The sequence below is a fragment of the Heteronotia binoei genome, chromosome 5 (genome assembly GCF_032191835.1).
Source record: "Heteronotia binoei isolate CCM8104 ecotype False Entrance Well chromosome 5, APGP_CSIRO_Hbin_v1, whole genome shotgun sequence".
NCBI lineage: Eukaryota > Metazoa > Chordata > Lepidosauria > Squamata > Gekkonidae > Heteronotia > Heteronotia binoei.
In genome coordinates this window covers 21,505,425-21,523,234 of record NC_083227.1, presented here as the reverse complement: position 1 = coordinate 21,523,234, position 17,810 = coordinate 21,505,425, and the positions used below count along the sequence as shown (strand labels likewise).

Sequence of the window (17,810 nt, the reverse complement as noted above, 5' to 3'; positions counted from 1 at the left end):
AAATAAGTTCCTGGTGCGCTTTTTTCTACATAAAAAGCCCTGACTGCCAGTGGAGCCTCCATATTCAGAGGCAATATAGCTTTGAATACCAGTTGTGGGGAATGAAGGGATGGGGTGTTTCCTTCCTGCTCTTCCTCTTGGAGGCATCTAGTTGGCCACTGTGGGAAAGAGAAGCCTACTTTATGGTTTGTTCTACACGCTTAGCTTCTCTTCCCCTTTAATATTTCCTTTAGAAAGGATTGTTATGAGAACGACAAGGAATGAGGGAAAGGAAGACATTTGCTGAAGACTTGATTCCTGCCAGAAATTCTCACCACTCAAAAATAACACAACAATGACAACACATCTCATTTTAGTAAGTACAAGTCTCAGGGGCTCTTTAATTCTGCTGCCCAGTCAATCTGGCGTCTCTCTTGTGTGCGTCCGTGCGTGTGAAATCAGGCTCGACTGCTGAGAGAAGCGTTTCCCACAGTCCGAGCACTCATGTGGCTTCTCACCCGTATGGATCCTCTGGTGCCTCATAAGGACGGAACTCTGACTAAAGCTCTTCCCACAGTCTGAGCATTCATAGGGCTTCTCACCTGTGTGGGTCCTTCGGTGTGTTCGGAGGCTAGAGCTGACAATGAAACATTTCCCACAGTCCGGGCATTCATACGGCCTCTCTCCTGTGTGGGTTCTCTCATGGGCCACAAGGTTTCCTCTCTGCACAAAGCTTTTGCCACAGTCTGAGCACTGGTAGGGCTTCTCCCCAATGTGTATCTGCTGATGTGTGAGGAGGGCGGAGCTTAAACTGAAGCTTTTGCCACAGTCTGAACATTTATACGGTTTCTCTCCTGTGTGGGTCTCCTCGTGGACAATGAGCCTGGATCTGTGAATAAAAGTCTTCCCACACTCAGCACACTTATGTGGCTTCTCTCCCCTGTGTGCTCTCTCATGTGCCACTAAGGTTGACCTATCAACAAAGTTTTTCCCACACTTTGTGCAACAGTATGGTTTTTCTCCTGTGTGGGTTCTTTTGTGGACAATGAGGCCTGACTGATGGGTGAAACTCTTCCCACAGTCCAAACAAACAAAGGGCTTCTCTCCTGTGTGGGTTCTTTGATGTGCGTCAAAACTGGTTTTGTGACGGAAAAGTTTCCCACAATCTGGACATGTGTATGGCTGCTCGGTTGTATGCAGCTTCTGATGCCTGTAGAGATGTGAACTCAAACGGAACCGTTTCCCACAGTGGGCACACTGAAAAGGTTTCTCTCCCGTGTGGGTCCTCTCATGCGCAACAAGGTTGGATCTGTAATGGAAGCTTTTCCCACATTCCAGACATTTGTGGAGTTTCTCAACCATGTTTGTTTCATCGCATGGAATGAGGACTGAGTTCTGATTGCAGCTTTTCACACATTCAGTCTCACCGTCCTCCTTAATATTGTGGATTACCTGATGCTCATCTGAGTCACTGAATTCTTTGTGCACCACTGGGCAAGACATGGATTTCTCAGATCTCTTCCCTGCTGAGTTTTCAAGCTGGCTTTCAATATCATCTCCCTGCTTATGGAGCAAGGACACTCTCTCTTTGGTGCATCCTGATGACATCTTGTGCTTTTTCTCACGCAGGCGGCTTTCCTGTGTAAGCATGTCCTCTGTCTCATTCAAAGACCCGTAACCTGAACACAATAGAATTACAATGTCATAAGAACATAAGAGAAGCCATATTGGATCAGGCCAATGGCCCATCCAGTCCAACACTCTTTGTTACACAGTGACCAAAATCCAGGTGCCATCAGGAGACAGAACATAAGAGAAGCCATGTTGGATCAGGCCAATGGCCCATCCAGTCCAACACTCTGTGTCACACAGTGGTCACAAAATCCAGGTGCCATCAGGAGGTCCATCAGTGGGACAACTCAGTCACATAGCACACCCACCCAACCCTGGGGGTTGTAAGATCAGCTGATGAAGGAGATTGGCTTCCAACAGGTGCAAGGTCTCTTTTGTTGTGGCTCCACTGCTGTGGAATAACATCCCAAGAGTCCTGCTGGAGTGGACCAAAGGTCCATTTAGTATTCTGGGTTGGAGCCTGACTAGATCCTAAGGACTTTCACCCACAGAATATGACTTTCCCACCTCCCCCACAGATACAGTAGACCAAAATGTCCCCTGAATTCCTCTTTCTTGGGTGGGTCTCCTCTTCGGCCACATGAAGGTTGAAACAGGAAAACTGCACTCCACGAGCAAAAGTCCTTGTGCCCGTGGAAACATCTGGCTTGAATCTGAGCCCGTTTTCAACTGTGACCCACCAGATGCTTCCAGAAAGCCCACAAATAAGGCATGAAGACAACAGGCTGCTCTTGTCTTCTGCTTCCATGGCTATCCAGAGCTACAATGCCTACGGGCATGGAGGTTCCATTATGACTACATGCCAGTGATAGATGTATTCTTAATGAGTTTGTCTAATCCCACTGAATATGCATTATACAATGGTACAGCAAATCCCCTCAGCCTTGAGAATGTCCTCTTTGATTTTCCTTCCTATCTCCTCCCTTTGTTCTCTCCCCACCCACAATCAGTTGCCCTGACTGTAAGGTCCTAGCTGGGAAGGAGAGAGAAAGATTCTTTTACTGTCAAGTCCCACAGCGGTACCTTAGTGAGAAGAAGAATAAATATGCACGGGGCTTTTTGTATAGAAAAAGCCCAGCAGAAACTTATTTGCATATTAAGCCACACCCCCTGATGCCACCATTGTTTCCCACAGCTGGAACTCATTTGCATATTAGGCTACACCCCCCCTGATGCCAAGCCAGCCGGAACTGCGTTCCTGGGCATTCCTGCTCAAAAAAAGCCCTGAATACGCATATATGTGACTGCCAACTTCTGTATATTAGGGTCTGTCATTTTCTAGTACAACCCTTAAGTCTTGCTGTTTTTAATTAATATAGTTATAGATGTGATTAATTGCAAGCCATGAGGGCACCCAGTTTTCCCTCACTGTATATAGTGCCTACTACAATGTTAAGCAATAATATTTATTGCACCGTTTACTGTATACAGTTATTTATGCCGCATTATTTTTATTTGTTTATTGACTTCATTTGCAACCTGTCTTTCTCCCCAGTGCGGACTCAAAGGGGCTGACACCGTTCTCCTCTCCTCCACGTTATCCTCACAACAACCCTGTGAGGCAGGTTAACCTAAGGACGTATGACTGCCCCAAGGTCACCTAGCAAGCTTCCATGGCACCAGTAAAGATTCAAACCCAGGTCTACTAGATATTAGCCCAACACTTTTAACTGCTATAGCACATTAGTTTTCTAATTCTTGCATTCCAGTTTTTTCACTGGTTATGGTATACTTTGTTCTGTTTTTTAACTGCACTGTTTTCTAAACTTTAATCCACTTTGAGTCTCAGCAAACAAGGTGGGCTATTAATAAATAATAATCTAATATAATGACGTCCCATTTTCCTCCCTGGTACAGACACAAAAGATTAACCCTTATCAGTAAATAGTATTATCAAAGATTTCAGGTTTTCACAGCTGGCATCATCATTAGGGTTTGTAGAATCTTTCGGGCTCAAGTGCTGTGTTCTACTGGAGAAAGTTTTTCTTCCAGACGTTTCGTTCTCATTTCTCAGTCAGGAGAAAGTTTTTCTTCCAGACTGAGAATGAAACGTTTTCTTCCAGCTGAGAACTAAACGTCTGGAAGAAAAACTTTCTCCAGTAGAACATGGCACTTGAGCCCGAAAGATTCTACAAACCCTAAAGTAAATAGTATTGTTTGCAAACAGGATTCCCAATTTTGAGCTGGGAAATATCTGGAGATTTTGGAGGTGGGATCTGGGGAGGGTGGGGTTTGGGAAGGGAATTCAGCTGGGAATCATTTCCTAGAGACCACCTTCCAAAGCAGCCACTTCCTCCTGGTGACTTGATCTCTGTTGTTATTCCGGGAGATCTCCAGGCATCACCTGGAGGTTGACAACAACCATTTTAGCAAACCATGGGCTCAAACCCGCCAGCTCCCTTCACTATGCGGAGCCTCCCACTACGTTTTGGTATCGTTAGTAAATACTCATTTGAGAGTACTGAGGCAGAAGTTAAGAATAACGCCACTGTAATCAATCCGGATTAAAAGGATGCGATGCTGACCTTCCATTTTAAGCATGTCCCGTGCAAACACTACCCAACCCGGTGTAGCTTTTTTTCCCGAGCAAACATGGACAGGATCGGAATTGCATTCCCTTCGGTTTGGAAAAGAAGCGTTACAGGGGAAAGGGGAGGCGAGTCAAACCGGATCGCTCCGTCTGCACTAACCCGGCAGCTGCTCCGTCCCGGTTTTTAGACAGTAAGGAGGAGGAAAATAATACAAAGCGTCTCGTTCCGGATCCTTCTTGGCTCTTTCCGTTTCCTCCCGCCGCTTTACACCCTAAGCCGGCTCTGGCCTCTTCCTGCAATCAAACCCCATATCATTCATTCACACGGGGGTGGGGGAAGCGACCCGGATCTTGCACGCCTTTGACCTCGGAAGCTCCGCGGCTCACAATTGCCTGAGGCTGGCTAAGCCGGAGAAGAACCGGCCGCCGTCGCCTCCTCTCGAGAGCCCTCTGCTGGTCGTAGCCTAGGCGGACCCACTCCCTTGACTGCACGCGTTCTCACAATCGGGCGGGGCGCGTGTCTGATTCGCCCTCCGTTTAGGGTTCCCAAATCCAATTCAAGAAATATCTGGGGACTTGGGGGGGATGGAGCCAGGAGCAAGGGTGTGACAAGCATGACTGAATTCCAAAGGGAGCTCTGGCCATCACATTGAAAGGGACCGCACACCTTTTAAATGCCTTCCCTCCACTGGAAATAATGAAGGATAGGGGCACCTTCTTTTGGGGCTCACAAAATTGGACCCCCCTGGTCTAATCTTTTTTAAACTTTGAGGGTGTTTTGGGGAGAGGTACCAGATGCTGTGCTGAAAATTTGGTGGCTCTACCTAAAAAAACAGTCCCCTCCCGTGCCCCAGATACTCACCGATCAATTCTCCATTATACCCTATGGGAATTGGTTTCCATAGGGAATAATGGAGTGACCAGCAGACATTTCCCTCCACTTTCTGATGATCCTGAAGCAGGGGGAGGGCCTCCAAACCAGGGGATCCCCTGCCCCCACCTGGAGATTGGCAACCCTAACACACACCCCCATACATATACATACTGTACATATCCATGTTTCCTTTTGCACTATTCTGGACTCTGCAGGAGATGTTCTGCCTCAAGCAAAGGAGTGTAGCATTCAGCACCAGACTATGATCTGGGATACTTAGGATCAAACCCCCACTTTGCCATGGAAGTGCACTGGGTGACTTTGAGCAAGCCACACTAACATACCTTACAGGGTTGGTGTGAGGATGAAATGGAGAACACTGTAAGCCACTTTGGGTCTTCCCTGGGCAAAAAGGTGGAGTATAAATAAATAATTCGATGGCAGGGTGAAGGTCTCCGGGGGACAGCCCCTGACCAGCTCCCCGATGGCTGCTCTTTGCTGGAGATTCCCCTCCCATAGCGTCAATATAGTTTGCCCTGCAGCATACCACCTACATTTAGGTGCAAGGGATCCTGGGCTCAAGTTCTGACACACCCATGTCGATCACTGGGAAGTAGGGTCTGATTGGGGTTACCAGCAATGTTCCCTCTAAGTTGTAGGGTCTTGTGAGCAAAAGTTCACCTTTTTGAGCAACTGGCATTAGAGTTGTGGGCTACTGACATTAAAGTTGTGAGCTACTGCATACATTAGTTTACTGTAGGGCCATTTTTTCTGAGCTGAGACAAAAATGCGTGAGCTGGAGGCTAAAAAAATGTGAGCTAGCTCACACTCGCTCAGCTTAGAAGGAACACTGGTTTTTTTTTTTTTATTTTATTTTTATCTGGGATTTATATCCCGCCCTTCCCATCGAGTGGCTCAGGGCGGCTTACAACATATATAAAACTAACATAAAAGTATAAAATTACACTTTAAATTAACAATTCACAATATATAATTAAAATAAAACATTTGTTATAACTATACATAATTAAAACAGCCAGCAGTCGTAAAGCTACACTCCATTCAGCTTCAGGTAAAAATTCAGTATACAATATACAGCATTCGGTAGTCGGTATACAGGGCCGTTAGTTGTGGGCCAGCCGGAAGAGGACTGTCTTACAGGCCCTGCGGAATTGGGTGAGATCCCGCAGGGCCCTTACCTCCTCCGGCAGCTGGTTCCACCAAAATGGAGCCATTACAGAGAAGGCCCGGTCTCTTGTGATCTTCAAGCGGGCCTCCTTTGGCCCGGGGACAACCAAAAGATTTTGAGATCCCGATCTCAGTGCTCTCTGGGGAACATGCGGGGAGAGACGGTCCCTCAGGTAGGCAGGTCCTAGACCATATAGGGCTTTAAAGGTAATAACCAGCACCTTGTATCGAACTCGGTAGGATATTGGCAGCCAGTGCAGCGCCCGAAGTCCCGGCTGAATGTGCTCCCACCTTGGGAGCCCCAATAACAGCCGGGCGGCGGCGTTCTGCACCAGCTGCAATTTCCGGGTTCGACACAGGGGCAGCCCCATGTAGAGGGCATTGCAGTAGTCCAACCTCGAGGTGACCGTAGCATGGATCACCGTTGCTAGATCGTCGCGTTCCAGGAAGGGAGCCAGCTGCCTAGCCCGCCTAAGATGGAAAAATGCGGACTTGGCAGTGGCTGCTATCTGGGCCTCCATAGTTAAGGAAGGCTCCAGAAGTACCCCCAGGCTCTTGACCCTGTGCGCCGCCATCAGCGGCGCACCGTCAAAAACCGGAAGGGGTATTTCCCCCCCTGGGCCACGACGGCCCAAGCAAAGGACCTCTGTCTTCGCTGGGTTTAGCCTCAGCCCGCTCTGTTTGAGCCACCCAGCCACAGCCTGTAGCGCCCGGTCCAGATTTTGTGGGGCGGAGACCGGCCGGCCGTCCATAAGCAGATAAAGCTGGGTGTCATCAGCATACTGGTGACAACCCAGCCCGTACCTTCGGGCAATCTGGGCGAGGGGACGCATGTAGATGTTAAATAACATCGGGGAAAGAACCGCACCCTGAGGCACCCCGCAATCAAGCGAGTGCCTCCGGGACAGCTCATCCCCAATCGCGACCCTCTGTCCCCGACCTTCAAGGAAAGAGGAAAGCCATTGCAAGGCCAACCCCTGAATCCCCGCGTCGGCGAGGCGGCGGGCAAGTAGCTGATGGTCGACCGTATCGAACGCTGCCGATAGGTCCAACAACATCAGTACTGCCGAGCCGCCCCGATCCAGATGCCGTTGCAGGTCATCTACTAAGGCGACCAGCACCGTCTCCGTCCCATGGCCCGGGCGAAAGCCGGACTGAAGAGGGTCAAGGACGGAAGCGTCATCCAGGAAGGTCTGTAACTGCATCGCCACTGCCCTCTCAATAAGTTTGCCCAAATAGGGCAAATTCGAAACCGGCCGATAGTGAGCCAATTGGGCCGGATCTAGAGATGTTTTTTTTAAGAGGGGGCGGACCACCGCTTCTTTAAGCTGTGTTGGAAATTGCCCTTCCGCGAGGGATCTATTTATGATATCCCGTACAGGATATCTAAGCTCCCTCTGGCAAGATTTAATGAGCCAGGAGGGGCACGGGTCCAATTTACAAGTTGTTGGGCGTGCAGATAAGAGGATCCTGTCAACTTCCTCCAAACTGAGAGGGCTGAAACCATCCAGAACATAATCCGAAGACAGGCCCGGAGCCTCGGTTTCACTAACTGCCTCCAATGTGGCAGGGAGGTCAAGGCGGAGCGACGCGATCTTGTCCGCAAAAAAGTTCGCAAAAGCCTCACAGCCAATCTCCAATTCCTTACAGGTTATCAGCTCTGGGTTGGGAAATACCTTGAGATTTTGGGGGTGGAACCTGGGGAGGGTGGGTTTTGAGGAGGCATCTCAGCAGGATATATTGCCATACATCCCACATAAGAGAAGCCATGTTGGATCAGGCTAATGGCTCATTCAGTCCAACACTCTGTCATATAGTGGCCAAAAAACCCAGGTTCCCTCAGGAGGTCCATCAGTGGGGCCAGGACACTAGAAGTCCTTCCTCACACTTGCCCCTCCAAAGCACCAAGAATACTGAGCATCACTTTTCCCACCCTTCAAAGTAGCTGTTTTCTCCAGGGGGGCAGATCTCTATCATCTGGAAATCAGTTGCCATTTTAAGAGATCTCCAGACCCCACCTGGAGGTTGGCAACTGTAGGCCCCGTGGTTGGGCTAGCCAGTGGGTTCATTGTTCCTAGCCAATAAGGGAGCCCTGTCATAGATGCCTTCCCTTTTCCTGCAGCCTGCCTTCGCAGGCAGACCAATTATGCAGGCAAGCCAAACTTCCCAGGATTTTTTCTCCTATGTCCAATTTTTTTTAAAGGCTCAGTGAGGGAGGGAATTAAGCTTACTTATGCAGAGCAGAACAGATGAGCTTCCGTTTCCTTCCTCAGCCACAACCAGGCACATCCGAAGATGTCCCTGCGGGCATTCAAATCACCATCTGGTTCGTAGCCAGCCAATGCGCTTGCCGACTGCACTGCAGAGGTGACAAGCTGACAGGAGCCAGAGAGGAGCACTCCCCAGGCAGGCAGCAGAGTGGCGCAGCGGAAGCATGCTGGGCCCATAACCCAGAGGTCGATGGATCGAAACCATCCTCTGCTATGTGCAGGTCCCTTGCTTTTCTCTCTCTTTTGGTCAAAGAGTTAAGATTTGGCACTTTCACTGTCACAGCCGGAGTTTGATTCCCAGCCAGGAAGGTGTTTTGTCTTCTGCTGGTTGCTTACCTCTCTCTAGATTTTCCTGTGTGGATTTAGTCTATTGGAAGCTGGGACCCAGGGACCACTTCCTTACCTCTCTCCCTGGTGGTCTAGTGGCCATGATTTGGTGCATTCACGGCCACAATCTGGATCCAACTCCTGGACAGGGAAAGTTTTTGTCTTATGCTGGTGGCTCGCCTATCCCTTGATTGCTTCATGTGGTTTTAGCCTACCAGAAGTTGGAGCACAGAGACTATTTCCTTGTCTTTCTCCCTGGTGGTCTAGTGGTCAGGATTCAGTGCTCTCACTTCCTGGCCTGGAGAAGGGCCGTGTGCCTTGTTTTCTTCCTTGCTTGCTTCTGTTGATGCATCATCTGGCTTTCTGCACAAACAGCCCTGCCAGCCTCCTTAGAAGAGCTGGCAGCACCTCAGTCTTGTAACCTGAACATCCTGAGTTCTAGCCTGAGGGAAGTCACAACCTGGCATGGCTATCCTTTTTTTGGGGGGGGGGGGTGTTGGAAATCCCCACAATTTTTGCTACCCCTTCTCAAACTCAGCTTGGCCCTCTGTTGGCAAGGAGAAACCTTGATAGGCGTCTCTGCCCCAAGCGACTTCTCTTCCCAAAAACAACCCTTAGAGAAAGGCCCTTTGGGGGTCTTTCCCCTCACAACCTTCTGTAGTGTGGGTGGAGCATATGAAAGGTGCCAAGTTCCAAGGGGGACTTGGCTTGATCTAGGGTTACCAGACCCCCACCCCCACCTCCGCCTGTGAAGGCAAGGGTCCCTTGCTGCCAAGTCTCATTTCTCCACAGGCCGTTGCGGGGGGGAACTTATCCCCCCGAAGAAGGAGCACCATCTGACAAGCAGGGACGTGTGTACACTGCTGCCCACAAGACCCGGAAGTGACATCACATCCAGGCTGTTGGGTCGACGCTCTGATTTTGGAGCAAAAACATCTATGGTAAAAATCTATGGTAGAGAAGACTTTTGTCACATGAGAAGAACTCATGTGAGTGGCCCACCCCCCTTGCGTTCTCCATATGGTTTTAAGCAACTAGAAATTGGAGTACAGAGACCATTTAGTTGCCTCTCTCCCTGGTGGTCAGGATTTGGCGCTTTCACCACCACGGTCTGGGTTCAATTCCCAGCCGGGAAGGTTTTTGCCCAAAGCAGGTGGCTCACACACACCTTGATTCCTCAATCTATAGTATTAGCGTATTAGAAGCTGGGATAGTTTACCATTTGATTGCTTCTCTTCCTGGTGGTCCAGTGGTTAGGCTTTCACTGCCATGGCCCAGGTTTGATTCCTGGCCAGCAAAGGTTTTGGCCTTATGCCTCACCGATCCCTTGGTTTCTTCATGTGGTTTTAGTTTACCAGAAGTCGGAGCACAGAGACCACTGCTTTGTCTTTTCCCCTGGTGGTCTAGTGGTCAGGATTCAGCACCGCTGTGGCCCGGGTTCGATTCCTGGCCAGGAAAGGGCATGTGCCTTGTTTTCTTTTTTGCTGATGCATCGCCTAGCTTTCCACGCAAAGCGTCTGGCAGTCTCCCTTGAGCGAATGGCAGTGCCTCATTCTTGTAACCTGAACACTGTGAGTTCCAGCCTCAGGGAAGGCACAGCCTGGCATGGTGCCTTTTGCACATGGCCAGTGCATTTTTTCCAGCGGCAGAAGAAAGGCAAAGGTGTGAGCAGGGCTGGCTCACCCAGTAGGCAAACTAGGCGGTTGCCTAGGGTGCCAGGAGGGTGGGGGCGCTGAATTGGGCTCCCCCCTTCCTGTGCCCCAGGCAAGCGCCTAGTTTGCCTGCCTCCTCTGCCTGCCGCCACCCACCTCTCCTTTCCTTTCCTTTCCTTTCCTTTCCTTTCCTTTCCTTTCCTTTCCTTTCCTTTCCTTTCCTTTCCTTTCCTTTCCTTTCCTTTCCTTTCCTTTCCTTTCCTTTCCTTTCCTTTCCTTTCCTTCCCTTCCCTTCCCTTCCCTTCCCTTCCCTTCCCTTCCCTTCCCTTCCCTTCCCTTCCCTTCTCTTCCCCCACAGTGCGATCAGAGTGCGCCGCGCCTGGGCCCTGCTGACCGCAACATGGTGTGCAACTTATCTCTCAAAGAACACGCAGGAGGAGGCTTGGCTCCCCCTCCCTTCCAGTTCCAGAAAAGAGGAGGGAATGAATGATAAGATATACGCCACATTGCGGCTGGTACAGCCCAGGCACGATGCGCTGTGATCGCGCAGGGAGGGGAGGAGTTGGGAAGGGAAGGAGGGGCAGGCGGGCAGGCACTGTGCCTTGGTGCAGTGCCCTCAGGAGAGGTGTGACGGAGTGTGGTGCTGCTTGCAGCACTGTGGGGGGTGGCGGGGGGTGGGGTGCCATGAGCCCTTGGGCCGGCGCTGGGTGTGAGATGCTTGGTAATCTAGGGGGTGTGATCCTTGCTTCAATGCAGGGCGTGTGTCTGAATTGCAGAGAAGTTTGTGTTCATGATTTATAGCAAGTGTGGGTTGTCCTTTGAAAAAAACTTCTTCCACAATCTCTGCAACCCCTTCTTGCTCAGCTTCTCCCACTCTGTTGGCAAGGTCAAACCAGGCTAGAGGTCCCTGTCCTAGGTGGCTTCTCTCCCCCCTCCCAAACTGTTCTAATGGAAATGCCTTTTTCTTCATCATCTTCTCCAGAGGGGGGAGTGGCATGTGAAAGGTGACAGCTTCTACGCTGGCCTTGGTTGAATTCTCAATGCAGAGAAGGCGTGGACCTCTCTCTGGTGGTTTAGTGGTAAATGAAGTGGAACAGCCCCGCTGACTTCTAGTACCACTCCATTTTGCCCTTTGAGGCATGTAGGCACCAGCGGCTACCAAATCTCTGCTAAGCAAGGCAATGTGGAATCAGCTACTATCACTACTCCTTAGGGGAATCAGCTACTGAAGGAGGTGGTGAGTCTCCCCCTCACTGGCAGACTTCAAGCAGCGGCTGGACAAACACTTGGCAGGGATGCTCTAGGCTGATCCTGCATTGATCAGGGGTGACTAGATGACTTGTATGGCCCATTCCAACTCTGTGATTCTATGATTCTAACTGCTTTCCCAGCTTTCCCCAAGACTTGGAGTGGTTTTCTCTCCCTCTTTTGGTACTGCTGCACCAGCTGGCCTTTGTAGGCATTACCTGCTGAGAGGATCAGTGTTCCTAGCTCTCCATCTCTGTGTTGCCATTCAAAGGCCCTACTTCATGCCTACATCTCCTGCTACCCAGAGACTGGTTACCATGGGGACAGCTTACTGCACTTATGCACCACTGGGGTATTAGTGATTTGCCAACTGACTGGCCCCTGGCCTCTGCTTTAAACAATGTGTTCAAAGAGTGGAGGTCTAGGTAGTACAGAGAAGAACTACAAGTTTTCAAATTATAAAGCATTTATTAAAAATAAAAGGACCATGTAGCGCAGCACAGCGAACAACTAAGGAATCCAAAAGAAGAATATGATATTGGATTTATATCCTACCCTACACTCTGAATCTCAGAGTGGCTTACAATCTCCTTTACCTCCCCCCCCCCCACCACAACAGACACCTTGTGATGTGGGTGGGGCTGAGAGGGCTCTCCCAGAAGCTGCACCCCTTTCAAGGACAGCTCTGCAAGAGCTATGGCTAACCCAAGGCCATTCCATCAGCTGCAAGTGGAGGAGTGGGGAATCAAACCTGGTTCTCCCAGGTAAGAGTCTGCGCACTTAACCACTACACCAAACCAGCTCAAAGGTGTAAATATGCAACTCCTCTGCCCCATACTCTGTGTATGTCCTAACTGGTCTTATTCTAAGACAGGCTCTTTAAATTAGAAGTACAGAGTTCGAAAAGCTTCCCATTACCCTGGAGTCTTTCTCTCAGCAGCCAACCCATTTATCTGCTCTACATGGCAATGGCGGCCACCTACTGGAGCTCAGGTGTGAGAAATAGGGTTGCCAGGTGGGGTATGGCAACCGGCAGGGGGACTTAACTAGTGAGGAGCCGTCTGCAGTGACATCACTCCTCATGTGCCCAGAAGCACTTTGGCATATTGTCAGGGGATGCTGGGGACAGCCTGGAAGTTTGGCATGGTTTAACCATAGAGTTTTGTCCCCAGCATCCCCCACTGATTCACTAACATTACTTCAGGGCCCATAGGGAATGATGTCAGTGTGTTGGGATGCTGCTGATGTTCCCTCATGTTTACTGCATCCACCCCCACCCAGATAGGCAGCTGAAAGTAGGCTGGGAAGCCCATGCTACTGGGGAGGAATAGCCTTTCCCATCTCCAACAGGGCAATGGCAGCCCTAGGGAAGACTCCTGCTCCCTAGATAGAAAATGGCCAAAAAAGGCTTCCCCCCCCCCCACACCAAGGGATTTTATTATCTCTGTTACCCACCCCCTGTGGGTCAAAGAAGACTTTCCTGAAATCTCCAGGAAGAAACACTTTTCACCTCTGAAGTCTCTGTCCCCTTCTAGGAGTCAGCCCCTAGCTGGAGGTGTAAGCTGACCATTTCATTGTCTCTCACCAGGGAGGCTGTTAGCAATTCTAAAGCATTAGTGGGCAAGGTTGGAGAGCCATTGACCTTGCCTCCCTTGCCTGTTCTCTGCTAAGAGACAGAAAATCTTTTTAAATCTAAAGGCGAAGATTTGTACAACTGAGTTACAACATATTTCTCCATAGTCATGATCTGGCAGTTTGCATCCCACTTCTGGCCAAGGAACACCTTTGTCCCATACAAGAAACCATGCTAGTTGTCCACCTGTCCCTTTGCTTTCTCCTTGTGGGGTCAGCCTGCCTGTCCTTAAACTGGGGCACAGAGAATATTTCTTTGCTCTCTCCCTGGTAGGCTAGTGGTTAGAATTTGGTACTTTCACCACAATATCCTGGGTTTGATTCCCAGCGAGGGAAGAGGTTGGCTATTCCTCTTTTTCTTCAGCTGGTACATCATCAGAATTTTTCTTTGGGGGGTGGGGAAAGGGTGAAAGAGCAATTCTTAGGGAGAGAGAGGAGTTGAAAGAGCAGCAGTCAACCAGCTTGAAAAGGAACATTATTCTCCTCCTAACACAGGGGTTTTGAGCTTGCATGCACTTTTGGAATTCTGGCAGTGTGGTGGGCGCAGTCACAAAATGGCGTCCACAAAACAGCTGTCTCAGGAGGCACAGCCAGTCACAAAATGGCTGCAGCAGCTTACCTTCAGCCACACTGTGAAAATCCTTGTGTTGTGGTAGCAGCAACCAAACTTCCAATGGGCAATAATCAACCAAACTGCCAATGGGCAATAACCCCACCTAACCCCACCCACTTTAAAAAGGCAGGCACTAGAAAAGCTGTCAGTGGGCAGTCTGGCAACCATCCGGCACTACACTGGGGACCCCAGTCCTAACAGAAAGCTAAGGCTAAATTCATAATGAAAGCCAGGCCTCATTTTGGGCAGGAGCTCACAGGAGCAGAGCTCCGGAACCTCTAAATTTTATTGTGCTCTTTCTTTCTTATCTCCCCCCCCTCCCCTGAAATACTTGCTTCTGGGTTCCGTTGTTCAACCCCCTGTGAGAATTTTGCTGAACTCTGACATTTGACAAGCTTTCTAATATCTTTCCCCACAAAAAATGGGAAAAGCAGGTGGAAATCATCATGCCACTGTGGCCACATAGGAGAAAATAATTTTAAAAGTATGTTGGAAGAAAGGTTTTATTATGACAGTTATAATTCAAGAAATACTTGAAGGTAGATGCTGAGCTGATATAATTTAGTAAACCTCCATGTGATGTCAGGGGTGTGTGGCATATGCAAATGAGTTCTGCAAATGAGTTGTATTAATGAGCTCCGGCATCTCTTTTTCTACAAAATGACCCCTGATGAAAGCCAGGCCTCATTTTGGGCAGGATAAAATATATATATTTTAAAGCACCCCTAAAATGAAAATATAATGTCAGAACAAAGAGGTACTTTGCAGCCATCTCCTATTCCAGAGCATTAGATATCCCATGATCCTTCACAGCTGCGAGGGAAGCAATTTTAGCTCCATCTGGAATTTTAAGAGGGAGCTTTTAACCATCGTTGTTTGGCTAAAAGATCTGTTGGCTTTCAGAGCTGCTTTTACTGCTGTTGGCTGGTTTACGTCTGCCTTTTATTGCGTCCCTTATAACACCGCCCTTTTATTGCTGGCTGGCTAGTTTATGGTTGCATTTCATGGCTGCTCTTTTACTGTCGCTAGGAATTATGGGTCTGCGTTTTATGGCTGCTCTTCCACTGAGGTCATTGTAAAGTTATGTGATTTTATCTGCTTTTGATGCAAACTGCCCTGAGAGCTTTTTTTGTCCCCCCCCCCCCTTAAGTGGTATATAAAACAATTAAACCCACAAATAAGAAATTTCCATCTCTCTGTCAGATGCCCATTTTGATCTCAGCTTTTATTTGCTGCCCAACTTGATGAGAGGAAGGAAAAACAGAGAAAGGAAGGAAGGGGAAATGGTTGAACAGGAAAAAAGGAAGTAAAGAAAAATGAGGGAACAGAAAAGAGGAAGGAAGAAGAAAGGGGGAAACAGCAGAACAAGACACATGAAGGACAGAAGGAAAAATGGCAGATTAGAGAAGGGAAAAACAGAACAGGAAATGACATGGACACAGGGGGTTTAAGCCTTCCTTCAAATCATTTTCTGGACTTGAAATAGTCCCAGGGAGTCCCATTGGTAGAGTAGATCATCTTTGTTGCCTGCTGTTGCTCCAAATGGCAGCAGGACAAAAATAAATGGAAAAAATTGCTGCTGGCCTCTGCATCATGATGTCACTTTTGGGTACAACCCGGAAATGACTATGAGCAGCTCTAGGAATCTCAAAAAAACCCTCTATGGTTTTACAATAGAGTTTCCAGTGATTTTTAGAGCTACCCATCGCCACTTCCAGGTTGTACCTGAAATTGATGTAGTGACATTGGTGTCCCCCAATCCTCCCACTAGTTGCCAGATTTACCCATCGTTGAAACCTATGTGTAGTCCATTTGCACACGTAAGCTTTCCCAAGAGAATAAATAGCAGTTCCCCAGGGATGCAGGTTGAGAAACTGATTTGTAGGGTGAGAACTGAGCGTGTTTGTTACCCTCGGAATGTTGAGAGCTGTTGACAGGAAGGGTGGAAAGTAATTGGCCTTCTCATGCCTTTAAGGCATATTTCTGCAACATCTTGACTGTGGGCACCATGGCACCTTCCAATACCTTTTTGTGGTGCTCTCCAAGTGTTTTTTGAAAATGGGTGGATCCAGATGGGTCTCCTGCCCAGTAGGGCTTTTGATTAGCCATTAGAGACCTGACTGCCTGTGCGATTAACATAATCTTGCTTTGGTGGAAGCTGCACCTCATTCTCTCCCCTCCCCCCGGGTCATTAATTATAAAATACCTTACTGGGACATACCTACAATCAGGCCTTTTTTTGTAGCAAAAGCCCAGCATTTGCATATTAGGTCACAACCCCTGATGCCAAGCCAGCCGGAATTGTGTTCCTGTGCGTTCCTGCTCAAAAAAAGCCCTGCCTACAATTGTGTAACTAATGGGATTTGTGAATGTTTTGGGTAATGTGCTATTATGTTTTGGGTAATGTGCTACATTTTTCTAAAATACCGTATTTTTAAATAATGCAAACTCCACTTAAGTGAAGGCAAATCAGAAAACCACAACTGAAGCTTCCTCCCCCCACTCCCTACCCCTTGGACAAACTATTAAATAGTTATTTTCTCCTTCGAGTGAGTTCTCTCATGTGATGTGAGGCTGCCCTTTTGACTGAACCTCTTCCCACAGTCCATGCACTGATATGGCTTCTCTCCTGTGTGGATCCGCATGTGGATCACAAGGTTTCCCTTCTGACGGAAGCGTTTCCCACAGTGTGAGCACAGATATGGATTCTCGTCTGTGTGGATTCTCTCGTGTATCACCAGGTTGGACTTCTGAGAGAAGCTCTTCCCACAATGAGAACATTTATACGGGTCTTCCTCTGTGTGGATTCTCTGGTGCGCCATGAGGTCACATTTTCGACTGAAGCTCCTCCAGCAGTCAGAGCACTTAAAGGGTTTCTCTCCTGTGTGAGTCTTCTCATGTATAATAAGATTGCACCTCTGCGAGAAGCTTTTCCCACAGTCAGAACATTTGAAAGGTTTCTCTCCTGTGTGGATCCTTACATGTTTCCGAAAGACAGAGCTACGGGTGAAGACTTTCTCACAGTGTGGGCATCTGTACACGTTCTCCCCAGTGTGGATTCTCTCATGGGCTGTAAGGCTTGAGCTGTGGTAGAAAGTCAACCCACAGTCTGTGCATACATATGGTTTGTCTCCTGCGTGGATTTTCTCATGAGCCCTGAGATTGGAGCTGTGGGTGAAGCTTCTCCCGCAGTCTGTGCACTCGTATGGTTTCTCTCCTGTGTGGGTCCTTTCATGGACCAGAAGGTTGGTGCTTCGACTGAAGCTCTTGCCACACTCTGAGCACTTGTATCGTTTCACTCCTGTGTGCATTCTTTGGCATTTTAGAAGAACTGATCTCTGTCCAAAGTTTCCTTCTTCATTGGCACGTGTTTCTAGTCTCTCACAATCATGGTTTCGGGGTTCATCCCTAACTAAGTTACCTTCCCAACAGAGATGTGCTTCAACCACACCCTCCATTGGATCGTGTCCCCCCTCACTACCTGGGGCTTGCTGACTCTCTAGTCTTGCTGCTTGTTTGTAATACCAGAGAAGACGGCTCTTTTCCACCGATACGTCTCTTGGTTTCAGAGGCTCAGTACCTTCCTCCTGAAGACTATTCCCCAAATTCTTGTGCACCTGCCCAATACCTGCAAGATAAAGGAAAGAACTAACATGGGGGATTTGTTGCCACAAGAAGTGGTGGGGGTGGTTACAAGCATAGAAAGCTTCCCTACTATCTCCAACCTTGTTTTGTTTGTTAGTCAGTGTTGTTTTTCCTACACCAGCAGTGTTCCAAACTGTGGCTCAGGAGCCACATGTGGCTCTTTCACACATATTGTGTGGCTCTCGAAGCTCCCACTGCCCCATCAGCCAGCTTGGAGAAA

General features: G+C 48.7%; 2 protein-coding genes across 2 annotated transcripts; both read right to left on the bottom strand.

Moving 5' to 3' along the window:
- Positions 1-335: 335 nt before the first annotated feature.
- Positions 336-4,377, bottom strand: LOC132572212 (gastrula zinc finger protein XlCGF52.1-like). Its single transcript, XM_060239055.1, has 2 exons — positions 4,137-4,377; positions 336-1,658 (listed from the first exon to the last, which is right to left on the bottom strand). Exons 1-2 carry the CDS (start codon positions 4,150-4,152, stop codon positions 397-399), a joined length of 1,278 nt encoding a protein of 425 aa, XP_060095038.1. The 5' UTR covers positions 4,153-4,377; the 3' UTR covers positions 336-396.
- A 12,089-nt stretch (positions 4,378-16,466) lies between these two features.
- On the bottom strand, positions 16,467-17,568 carry LOC132572213 (zinc finger protein 239-like). The gene has a single exon (XM_060239056.1). It carries the CDS (start codon positions 17,401-17,403, stop codon positions 16,471-16,473), a length of 933 nt encoding a protein of 310 aa, XP_060095039.1. The 5' UTR covers positions 17,404-17,568; the 3' UTR covers positions 16,467-16,470.
- Between the last annotated feature and the right edge of the window lie 242 nt (positions 17,569-17,810).

Coding starts and splice junctions, on each gene's coding strand:
- LOC132572213 (XM_060239056.1), bottom strand. CDS start 17,403: ATGGAGGGTGTGGTTGAAGCACATCTCTGTTGGGAAGGTAACTTAGTT.